Source organism: Mastomys coucha, unplaced genomic scaffold (assembly GCF_008632895.1).
Source record: "Mastomys coucha isolate ucsf_1 unplaced genomic scaffold, UCSF_Mcou_1 pScaffold5, whole genome shotgun sequence".
In the NCBI taxonomy this organism is placed as follows: Eukaryota; Metazoa; Chordata; class Mammalia; order Rodentia; family Muridae; genus Mastomys; species Mastomys coucha.
The window spans coordinates 15,558,030-15,570,240 of record NW_022196911.1 but is presented as its reverse complement, the minus strand read 5'-3'; the positions used below and the strand labels follow the sequence as shown (position 1 = coordinate 15,570,240).

At 46.6% G+C, this 12,211-nt stretch overlaps 1 protein-coding gene across 1 annotated transcript in view; it reads left to right on the top strand.

The window, feature by feature from the left end:
* Positions 1–11,233: 11,233 nt before the first annotated feature.
* Positions 11,234–12,211, top strand: part of LOC116077332 — a 1,805-nt gene continuing 827 nt past the window's right edge. The window contains exons 1-3 of the mRNA XM_031351807.1: positions 11,234–11,489; positions 11,578–11,681; positions 11,883–12,188. Coding sequence (XP_031207667.1) covers positions 11,357–11,489; positions 11,578–11,681; positions 11,883–12,188 — 543 coding nt within the window. The 5' untranslated portion in view covers positions 11,234–11,356. The remainder of the gene's footprint in view (positions 11,490–11,577; positions 11,682–11,882; positions 12,189–12,211) is intronic.

Here is a 12,211-nt window from a genome sequence, read left to right as displayed (position 1 = left end):
GAGGAGGAGGAGGAGGAGGAGGAGAAGAAGAAGAAGGAGAAGAAGAAAATATTTTCAAAGATTTCCTGTAGGCCAGTCTATTGGGGAGTTTCTTGCTTAATGATTTGTGCACAGGAGCAGGGCCCTGCAGCAGGGCCACTCCTGGGTAGGGAGTCCTGACTTATATAAGAAAACAGATTAAGCATGGTATGGAAGAAAAAGCGTCACAGCTCCAGGTTCTGGCTTTTAGTTTCTGCCCAGATTTTCTTCAGACAGAGGAATGATATGAGAGCTGTACCCAAGGTGTGCAAATACACAGCTTGGCCTGAGCCCAGAATGTTTCCTTATCTTGCTAGCTATCCCTAGACCTAGGCCTGGAAGCTTGTAGCCTCTGTACAACCTCTGTACAGAATCTTCCATTTTGACTGAATCAATCTGGCTTCTCTCTGCTCCTCCCTGAATTGCTCTGCTTGGCCTTATACTAACTTTGGCAATGTATTCTACTCTTCTGGCTCCTCATTCTGTCTATCTGTGTTTAGCTTGTTCTCCCTGCCTCTGTTTTTGTAAAACTGTCCTGGTAAAATTGCCATACACCCCCATTCCCTTGTCTCTGATCTTAAGTAGCCCCTCTTTCCTGTGCTCTACTCTCATGTGAGTTGGGCGTATTGTATCTCTGACTCATTCATCGAATCTTTCTCTGATTGGTCACTTTGTCTGCCCCTCAATCAGACATCACTTTTGAACATGGCTGCTTCCTTCTACAAACTAACCTTACATTCATTGTTTTAAGTTAAAGGTTTGCATTCTAGCCAGATCATATAGTCCTAGAAGGTCTTTGGATGTGATCCCTTGTGAAAGCATCCAATGTTGTAGGGTTAAAATTCCTCTATAATGGAGTATAACCTGAAAGTCATAAGATGAAATAACCCTTTTCCTCCTCAGGTTATTTTTGGTCATGGTGTTTTACTGCAGTAATAAAAACCCTAAATAAGACGCAAACACTAAAGGGTACTTTAAACAAAGATTTCACATGTGGTTAACACTTTTCTTCAGTGAACATTTCCTTAATTATTAGCCTCCATCATGCAATAAGTTTAAGAAAGATAGATTTCTGATCTATGTAAATAGGGTCATGTACACTCAGGACATTCTCAGACTTACCCATTTCATGTGCTCTGTGCTCTGAGTTCTTGATAACACATAATTTCACTTTCACTCATTTCTGTAGTTTTGATCCTACCTTTCTTCTCTACAATCAGGGGAGTATTTGCTCAGCCTCTTGAAAGGTCTAGTGGGCTTGAAATCAATGCGATTATTTAATGTAAACTCCTGACAAAATTCAATGATTGATATACCAAACTCATGTGTTCCTCCCAGTGCAGACTTTCTGGTCCCTCATGAACTAATGAAGCCTCACTCAAGGAAGTAAGTAGGGAAAACAGTCTATTATTTCCTTTAGAACCAGTGGTAGGACACTTGAAGCACTCAAAATACATAACTAAATTGAAGTTATATCATGGATACATTAAAGGGTTTGGAAAGACATCTTTCTGATAATCAAGGCTGTCATTCCCTCTTGAAATTTTTCTTCAAGTGCAATCAACAAATAGTGCCCCAAACTTGCTGGTAGGGGATTATTGGGTTCAAACTAAAACATGTGAAGTGGCCTCTAGTCTTAAGGAGTTAACTACAGTTGAGGACACAAGCAAACACACCAGATACCAGAACACAGTGAAACACACCATCAGGTTTAAGATGTTTGTGCCCCAAATAGTTCAGACTTTGAAATCTATGGTGTTATCTGAGGTGCTTTGGAAGTGGGATGCTTTGGTAGGTGGATAAATCCTTATGGAAGATTTGATCCTGTGAGCCCTCTTTCCCTATTTCTACCATTGGGGACTCTTATGAAAGAGTTGGGGGAAGGTGGGACCTGAAGGGGATAGGAACTCCACAGGAAGACCAATAGAATCAACTAACCTGGACCCTTGAGGCTCTCAGAGACTGAAGCACCAACCAAAGAACATACATGGACTGGGCCTATGATATGTTCTTCTAGTTGGGCTGCCTTCTCTGGCCTCAGTGGAAGAGGATGCACCTAGCCTTGCAGAGAGTTGATGTGACAGGGTCAGGGGATATCTAGGGGGCCCTCCAGTCTCTTAGAGGAGAAGAAGAGGGAGGATGGAGGAATGGGATGGAGAGACTTGGATGGTGGCAGCAACTGGGATATAAAGTGAACAAATAAATTTTTAAAAATAAAGAAAAAAGAGGAGGTGTTGGGAGCAGAGCAGTATGGTGTGGGCAAGGGACTACTTTTGTTACAAATCAAGAAATACTTGAATTTTTCATCTATTAATTTGGTAAAAGAAAAGCATTTAAACATTTTAAAGTGAATAAATAAATAAGCAGCAACAGTAGTAGTAGGCAGTGCAATCTTACTCAGACTCCAACCTGTCTAAAGTTTACAAAAATTATGATACCCAGCTGGGCCTGGTGGTGAATGCCTTTAATCCTGGTACTCAGGTGGTAGAGACAGGTGGATCTCTGAGTTCAAGACCAGTCTGGTCTGCAGAGCAAGTTCCAGAACAGCCAGGGCTACACAGAGAAACCCTGTCTCCCATTCCCCTCCCCCTCTCCAAAAAAAAAAAAAAAAAAAAAAAAAAAAAAAAAAAAGAAAGAAAAGAAAGAAAGAAAAAACTAAACACCAAAATGTATCACACCCACTGCAGTGGGGGGAGGGGCCAGTAAAAGACTACAAAGTTTCTTTCCTGAGAGACCAGAAGAAAATTGTACACAGAAACTGGTAGCCACTAAAACTGCACTACAGGTTACCTGCAACCCATAGAGAAATCAGTCTTAAATCCACTGGAACGCTTCCCTCATGCTAGCGAAACTTCATAGAGTCAGAGGTGGTGTGCAGGTTGTTGGGAAAGAAAATTTTCACCCAGCACTGGACCCTGGATGCTGCCGTATTGGCCTGCCAAGAGAAGATGTGCCTACTGTTACAGAATTGGCACTAATGTTGTCTGGTGACTAACCGCTTTCTGGTTGGATCTGAAGTTTGCTCCACAGGATGAATTTTTTATTTTGGCCTGGAATTATAACCTCAGTGAAAAGCCTATGGCTGAGGAGGACATAGGCCCTCTGGTCGGCAAAGCTTCTTTTTGCACTGGGCAGCAGTCCATGGAGAGACACATAAATGGTCAAGATGCTGAGGATAAGAGATGAGAGCTCAGCCCCAAATGGGACCACAATCACCAAGACTCAGGGAACACAGAGGAAGAAGAGGCAGAAAGAATGTAAGAGCCGTAGGACAGCTATGGAATACTGTTACTTGGATAGAACAGGGCTATCACAATCATGAACCCCAAATAGCTGTGCTTACCTACACAAGGCCTCTACAAGACCCAAGCAAGCCAAAATTCCAGCGTGTGGCTTAGCCAGGACTGAGGAGCTGCTGGCCATGAATAGTCTCTGGGGAAGGGAACTTTTGGGGATGTGACCACTGGTTGGTTTCCCATGTTCTTTTTCTTTATCAACCATCTCCCGTGTCTCCTCCAAAATATCCCTCTCAACTTTAAGTTTTGTTTTCTGTTTTTGTTTTGACAACCCTTTGAGTCCAGTTAGCATTGCCCAAACGTGCATGGATGTGGGGACATCCACTTGAACCTGGGAAACCTACCAGTGGCCACATACCCCCAAAGGTAACTGTATTGGCTGTTTTTGTGTGTCAACTTGACACATGCTGGAGTTATCACAGACAAAGGACCCTCCTTTGAGGAAATGCCTCTATGAGATCCAGCTGTAAGGAATTTTCTCAATTAGTGATCATGGGGGGAGGGCTCAGGCCATTGTGGGTGGTGCCATCCCTGGGTTGGTAGTCCTGGGTTCTATAAGAGGCAAGCTGAGCAAGCCAGGGAAGCAAGCCAGTAACCTCCATCAGCTCCTGCCTCCAGGTTCCTGCCCCATGTGAGTTCCTGTCCTGACTTCCTTTGGTGATCAACAGCCATGTGGAAGTGTACGCTGAATAAACCCTTTCCTCCCCAGCTTGCTTCTTGCTCATGATGTTTGTGCAGGAATACAAACCCTGACTAAGACAGTAACCATTATAATGAATGAAGAAATTCTTCTACACAGATAGTGAAGACAATGTCTTTGAGCGTGGCAATCATATGGGACTAACATTTTATTTGGTAGGGTTCACCTGAAGATGAGAAAGAAGAGAGTCACAGCTATGAAAACATGGTGCACACTGAGAATACCCCTCTTTTTCTGATAGTCCACGTTGTGTGAGAAATTCCCCAGGACGTAGGAGCTCATCAACACAGGGCAGATGGAAGTCTTCGGTTGGGTAATGAGCTGAACCATTAAATTATCCACACTCAGACCACCTCTCCCTCCTAACCGAATAAAACAAATTAAATATGGAAGCAGGGTTTTCTGTTACTTGCATCAAAAGTATCTGTTTCAGCTTCCACCTATGAAGGCATAATTCCAATAGAACTTTTCCTCCCACTTTAAACAGCCACAAAGCTTGACGAAATGTGAAATTACCATATTCAGACATCAAAAATGAATGAACTAAGACTAATGGATGTCCCAATAGCTGCCTAGATCCACAGAGAAAATTAGTGAACAAAAGATTGGTTCTCTGAGATAAAAAGAGAGGTATAGATGACTCCTACTAACCAACAATGTCAGACTGTATTGCCACAGATATCGCCATAGTAAAGAGAATAAAGAATATTTAACGACTTAAAGATTTGTGTGTGTGTGAATGTTTTGCTTACATGTATGCATATGCATCATGTGCGTGACTATTACCTGCAGAGACCAGAAGAGGGAGTCAGGTTCCTTGAAACTGGACTTTAGGGCAATTGTGAGCTGCCAGGAGAATACTAGGAATCTAACTCCAGTCCTCTGAAAGAGCAGCAAGTGCTTTTAACAGTTCTCTCTCCAGCCACAACTCTTTGAACAATTTTAGACAAAATTTCTTGAGCCATATAACTGACGAAATTAAAAATAGAGCTGAGTATTCCTATGTGTATTAAAGGAACTGAGCAAAGCATTTCCATAGAAAACAATACTGAACATTGATGGCCCCACTGGCAAATTCTGCCATGCTTTTAAGGAAGCATGCTAATCTTGCACAAACCCTTTCAGGAAATGGAAACACACACGCACACACACACACACACACATACAGCCTTTTGGAACTCATTTTATCATTATCATAGAAGCAGACAGTATGTCTAGTTTCAGAAGGACTCTAAGCCTTGAGAGCAGAGAATGAACAGCCTTCCATTTTCCGCCATGCCTGGCCTCATCCCTGCCTCTGAGTCACTCTAGTTTCCCATTGACCTAGTGAGTGGTCTTGGGACTCCGTCCATCGCTGAAGAATGAGGGATCACCAACCAACAAGTGATGAGTGGCCCTGAGGCCCTTTATAACTGGAGACCAATGATATTCCTAGTCCTCACTTATCAGTGAGGGCAGGAACCGTTCCGGTCAACAGTGGCACAGGTCACAGTTGTGGTCATAACTTAAAATCAGGAATCATCCCCACGCTCTCCCTGGCTAGCTTTCATTCTGAGAGTACCAGTGTGATGGACATGCTCCCAGGCCCGGTTCTCATTTTCCTAAAAGAAAATATCACACTTTGAAAACAAATGTTGATGGTGGAACCAGGGCTGTCATTCTGTGCCTTCATGGATGTGGAAGAACGAAAAGAGAAGACAGAAAAACTTAAATGTAACACTAGGAAATATGTTTTACATTTTGTGATGGAGAAAGTGTGCTGACCGAGGTGTCTGAAAAAGTGCGGCTTGCTCCCTGTCTTTCCTCTCTAGTCCCTGGGCTGCTTTTTGGGTCTCTTTCTCCCCAGCAGATTTACTGGAGTAGAGCTTTGCAAATCTGGTCTCCTAGCAGCAGAATGCAGCCAAAGGCCCATTCATAAGACAATGGACAGAAAGGAAAGAAAGGGTTTGGCTTGTTTAAACTGCTTCTGTCTTCATTCACAGCCTGATGTCCCTGTGCATTGTGACATCTACAATGGCACTAAAAGATTCATTGTGGCCCAAAACAAATCAAAATGGAATAAGGGATGCTAAGATAAAAGAGTTCTGCGACAAAAATGGTTTTGTTTTGTTTTGTGTTTTTTTTAAAAGACATCTGAGATTTATGTTACCTTTGGGCTGTAGAGCCTATTGAGTAGTACTTTTAATAACCACTAGAGTTTAATAAACAAAGAGATAAATGGGAACTCGATGTATATTTTTAAAGGTGCTCACACGGGCAGGGCAAGTGCGCTGAGCTGCTTTGGAAACGTGTTTAATAATTATTGTTCTTTGTTTGCACAACATTTGGAGAACCACACCCCACACTTAGTATTCAGTTTCCTTCCTGATAAACACACCAGAGCCACACTCATGAGGCAAGCAGTTTTCAGCGTTGTGCCTTCCATTCACCCCCTGCCGGAACCAACATTAGAAGTTGCAGTTACCCGGCCCAATATAGCAGGCAACAGGTGGAAAGTTGAATAACTTCACACGTTTTTTCAGCGGAGGGGGTGGGCGGGAGGGAAGGCTTTTGGGAGCCGATTTAAGGATTAGATCAGATGTTATTGCTAGTGAAAAATTAAACAGCCCGGTGCTCTGGGGAGTACAGATTAATATATTTAGTGACTCTCTGCACACAAAAGCCGCTCATTGTGCCACGTCTGAATGCCTGTGAATAGGACAGAGCATATGCGGCCTGTCACTGCAGGTGCCCACATCTGTTCTCCAGGGCAGATGCTCATAGAAAAGGGAGGTGGGGGAGGCCAGGGAAGCCTGGAGCACTAAAAGCTTCCATGGTGTTGAGGCTTCTTTGGGGCTTCTTGGGAGTGGCCTTTGGGTGCTGCTGTGTCCAACAGGGACTTCCTTGGGGAGGCCGTGAACCACAAGTGCTCACACAGCAAGCATAGCGCAGACCCTAAGTTAAGCCCGAGAGCGCTAGGCTTTTGAGGTTATTGTTTAAGAAACTCTTAGGAACCTAATCTTTAAACTCTCCCGCCCAAGGCCAGAGCCTGGGCAATTAGACACTGGGGAGGAGAGAGGACAGGGAGGGGAACGAATAGGGGTAGGGTGGAGAAGACTCGTCATTCTGACGTCGGTCGCACAGCCAGCTGGTCCTCGTCAATACCAGGTGAGGGGAGAGCGCTGTGGCCCGGGCCCAGCTGCGTGGAACCGGCACGACTTCGTCTCAAAGCTTGTGACTCAAGTCGCACCCTCATCCACAGGCCCAATAATGACCACCTCTCTAGCATAGCCACCGTCCAGAAGCCCCCAAGGGCGCTAACTCTTAGGTGAGGAGTCACAAACGTATGAGCAAACTAAAAGCAACCTCTCCCCTGTTACAGCCTTCTTTCCACAAACCCCTCGCCTCATCGCTACCCATTCCAGACCAAAGGCCGGGGAAAGTTTTGAGCAAGGTGCACGCGTGACACTCTCGGGCTGGCCACGAGCAGCTGCTAGGATAATCTGATCCTGGGACAAAGGCCCGCCCGCCCGGGCTGCAGCCGCAGGTAAACACGCGCTTTGTCATGGAAATCAGCGCAGGACTGCCCGAAGCAGACAACCCACGATTCCGAGGAAGGAGAGGCATAGGGGGAGGGGCCTCGGGTGGGGCGATCTGTCATCTGCGCGGCAGCCGCCAGCTGAGCCACGCGCCTCCCCTTTTCTCATGTAAATCAGCACATGCCTTTGCAACTTTCTGCAGCCGGCTTCCCAAGACCCACGCACCCCAGGGTGAGGTGTCCTCGCAGCGCATACAATGGTTCTGAGTTTCCTATCTAGCTACCCAAAGGAAAAATACCAACTAGGTAGGTAAAAAGAGGCGGCAGCCGGTTCCATCAAAGAAGAAAGGGCTGTGATCCTGCCGCATGATGGAGTTAGGATCCCGATCCACTCTGAAGTTCACGAGGCTCCATACCGGAGTCTTTTGGGTTCACTACCCTTTTTGAGTGTACTGCCCACAGAACGCAGAGCAGGCTAGGGCTACCGGGTCCACCTGGTGCGGGTGAATCTGAGGCTCGAAGTCTCTAGTCTAAATGGAAGCCAAATGCTGACTGCATTCAAGTGTGCACATGTCTGTACAAACATTAAAGTGTGTGCGCCAGGATTATGGTTGGCATGCCTGTAATCCCAGAATTCGGGAGGTTGAGGCAGGAGTGTCTTGAGCTCCAGGCGAGCCCTGGCACCATAGAGAGACTTTAAAAGGAGAGTTGTGCTGTAGACTTTGTTGAGTACCTATCATAGGGCCACAGGTACCGGCTGGCTTTCCCCCATGTCACCGCAAGGACTTTTTCCCCCCATAATATTTTAACTGCTTTTGATTCTAAAACTGGCTGAGGAAGGTGGACAGAAGGGCTGTTGGACAAGATGTGATACTAGAACTAATTAATACGCAGGCTCCTCCTCCTCCTCCTCCTCTTCCTCCTCCCCTCAAGCAAGCTGGCATGTTTGATCAACACCAGATTTGCTGCTTGGAAGTTTCAGTTTTGTTGTTCTGAACAAGGATCCTAATTCTTAGGAATAAGAGAACCCTCTGTTGTGTATACAGTGTTCAGTTGGTCTGAGAAAACACAAATCCCCGCTCAAGTCTCCAGATTTGTTTACACAGAAAACTGAACCTGTGCTGGCCTAGTCTGAAAACTTTTTGTGAGCTATTCATGGATACTGCCCTATCTGCAGCCACGGTTAAATCCGTATCTGGAAAACTGAGCCTTTTGGGGTGTGTGCATGAAGGAGTTGGATCAGGGCTAGGTGACCTGTGTTGAGCATGGGCACGTTGAATGCCATAAGACTGTGCCGGGAGTTTTTATTACCACATGGGCCAGTAAAATACAGAAAACAATCAGGATCAATAACAGACAGAACTCCAGATGCATTTGTTGTGGTTTTAATTCTGATTATTATGGAACCTGAGTCTGCCCTATCCACCCACTGCAATTATTCAGATGGGGGGGGGCATGCATGTGGAAAAAAATCAACACTACCACCAGACAACAAATACTTCCTTCAAGTCCTGTATCTGATGTATTCGGTGTCTTCTCAGTTCTAATGAGCCACACTTTGTACAGTAAATTTGCTGAAGCATCAAAAAGCATTTAAAAGAAAGTTTCCTTCTTTCTTCTAATGGTGAAGGTGAGGATTTATGGTGTGTGGGGAGGGGAAATCTGTTGGCTAGGCCAACATTCAGGCAAATCTATTTAACATACTCTGGCTTAAGCTCCCTCCTGCATTTGGGGGGTTCTGAGTGCTTAGCTGTGGGAGTATAGAGACATGCAGTTAGGGAGTGAAAAAACGCCATTTGGTTCAGAGCAGATGGCTGGCTAGGGGGCTGATGGCGTCTAAAGGCGTGTCATCCCCCTCCCGGCTCGAATCCCTAAGGGCTCCCCTTGTCTTCCCAATCAATGAAAATTAAAGTGCAAAGAAAGGATGAATAGCTGGACCTCGAGTCTGTCCTTTGTTCCTCTCAGCTACTGGTACGCAGGAGTTAAACTACAACAGGCTCCTATAGAATCACTGAAGTTAAACAGTCTCCCCGTTAGCTCTGTGTTTGAAAGAGAGGGGAATAGGAACCAACTTAGGGGTGGACGATTGAGAATGGGGAAACAGGAGGAAGAGGAGGAGGAAGAAGAAGAGCAGAAGGGAGGGAAAAAGAGAGCTTTCTGCTTGGTTTCCCCGACACAGAGTGGTGTGGCATAAATTAAGTTGGAAAAGAATGAATGCTTTGGGCAGGATTCTAATGGATTTTACGATGCCTTTCAGAACTGCTTTGCCACTGGAATCGAGAAATCTGTGCCATGTCAATTTAACAAATACTTAATACTAAGGGGGGTTTGTTAAAGATTTGGGACAAGTCCACCCCCCTCAAGGTCTAAGCCCTTGCGCGTGGAACTTTTCATTTCCAGTTTTCTAAACAGGCATTCAAAACAAGCCTGGTTTCCACTTCCATTTTCTAATTAAAAGGTTCCTGATATTTCATTTCTTCTTGTAATCTGGAAGGCGCAGAGGAGTATGCATCTGACCTTGTCTCTTTTCTTCTTTGAATCCCCTCTGCTGTAGGATCCGTCTCTTACCTGAGTCCCCACAGGGAGCAGCTTTTGAGCTCTGAGAAACAGAGTTCTCAGAAAGTAACTTTCCGAGGAAACATTAGCTAGTGAAAAGGGAATCCTAACACTAGGTGGCAAGATTAAGTTAGGATTCAAGCTAGCCCAGCCTTGTGGTGATGTAGCAAATCCCTACACAGTTTACAAAGGACAGGGACTCTTTTCACCGCGGCCATGGGGGTGTGCCTTAGGGGTGGCAGTATCTTTTGAAGCCTCCATTTGTTCTATAATAAACAGTTTTGTTTTGTTTTTTAAAGTGAGATCCAATCCCGCCTTTCTCACCTCAGCCTTGAGTATTGTACACGTGGGTTTTTTTTTTTTTTTTGTTAACTCTTTGATTGTCTGTGAGTTGGCGATGACGACGCGAAGTGCAGAGATTCCTGTTGATTCTGAAACTTTGCAAGTGTTTAGGAGACAGGATAGCAGGAGACAGGCTGGGTCATCAGAAAAGGAGCTGTAATTTCAGTTGCCAGATGGCCCAACATAGAGGATTCTGCCAAGTAACTGCTTAGATTCTTGTTACTAGTGTTTCTGTGGGCATGGGATGATCTTCCTCTCTTTCTTGTACAATTAATTATATACATCTTGATCCAGATACTGGCCTAAATGATCAAGATACTCTGCCAGGACAGGGCTCATTCTCACCAACAGGACAGCAACACCTACAGGGAGGACACCTGTCAGGTACACCCTAGGGGCTGTGCTACAATCAAAGGAACGCTAGCTCCAGGAATCACACCTCGGGTTCTAATGAAGGTGCCTAAGTGTTGGGGGTGGAGTAAAAGAGCCCCCTCCAAAGATGGGAATACACAGCTCATTGCATGCTCAACACAAAGCTAGGTGCTAAGTCAGAGACTTATATCTCCATTTACTTTTCTCTGGAGCTTGTAACCAGGGGAGCAGTTTAGGTAATTCATTGTGTTACGTGTGTCCTGGGCCCTCCCAATAAACTCATTTCCCTTTAAAAAAATGAAAACAAAAGTTCTAGTGTCTGATGGATGTGTAAAAACCTAATAAGGTGACGGTTGTGTAAAGGTTATGTGTTGGGGGGTGAGGTGGGGGGAGTCTTTCAAACATGTGCCGGACATTGTCGCAGAGGCCGCGGCGTGCGCGGAGGGGAGCTCTTTCTCTCCGCATTGTGCGGAGAGCAGGTGCTGTCTGCATTACCATACAGCTGAGCGCACAAAGAGCCACTGATTCAGCCTCGCACAATAACAGACTGCCTTAATGACAGCCACGCGAACGACACACACCAAACTCACTTTTTACCAAGCAGAGGGAGGCCTGAGGGGAATACCCAGGAGAGTGGGACCGGACACCAGTGAAGGTGGTGTGTTGGTTGAAAATCTCCCGGGAGCGGGTGTGTACACGGGGAAAGGGGTAAGCTTAGCTTTTGGCTCTGCTGGCTCAGGGAATACACTACCCGGACCCGAATTTCCCATTTCCAGTGATCGTGGACAACACGGAGACTCTGCGGTGTCTGGGGGTGCCCGGCCGGGATCGCGAGCCCAATCCGCACTCTCCGAGGCTCAATCGCCAGGCTCCACCAGAGGTATAAGCGTACCTAACCTCCCCAAACTTCCCGAAACTGCGTGGGTGCTCTCGCCACCCTTTGCCCACCTCTTCAAGGGTCCCTTTCCTACCGGGCACCCCGCCCCCGCTCCCTTTGGGAGACTCCTCCTTAGAAAGAGCCTGCCAGGGAGGAGGGGCAGCAGCGGGGACGCGGGCCTCTAACCTCTCCCCGGTTCCTCAGTCCCGAGGACTGAACAAACGAGGAGAGCCAAGGCGGCCAGTGTTGGAGACGCCAGAGTCCGGAGGCCGCGTCCTGCGAGCGAGTCTAGCGGTGACCGCGAGTGGGAGGCGCAGGACGCCCAGCGTGCCTAGGGTCTTCGGGCCTGTGGCGGTGGGGCGGTGGGCGACGCGGCCTCAGCTCCAGCTCCCGGAGCAGAGCGATTCGTCTCCGGGAACGTTTTGCAGGAATGTAAATGAGCGGGTTTTGCGCTGGGGGAGGGAGGCGAAGGGGCGAGGGCGGAGGCAGAGAGGACTAGGGGGCGGGGAGGTGGGGGCGGGGAGGAGGGTTGC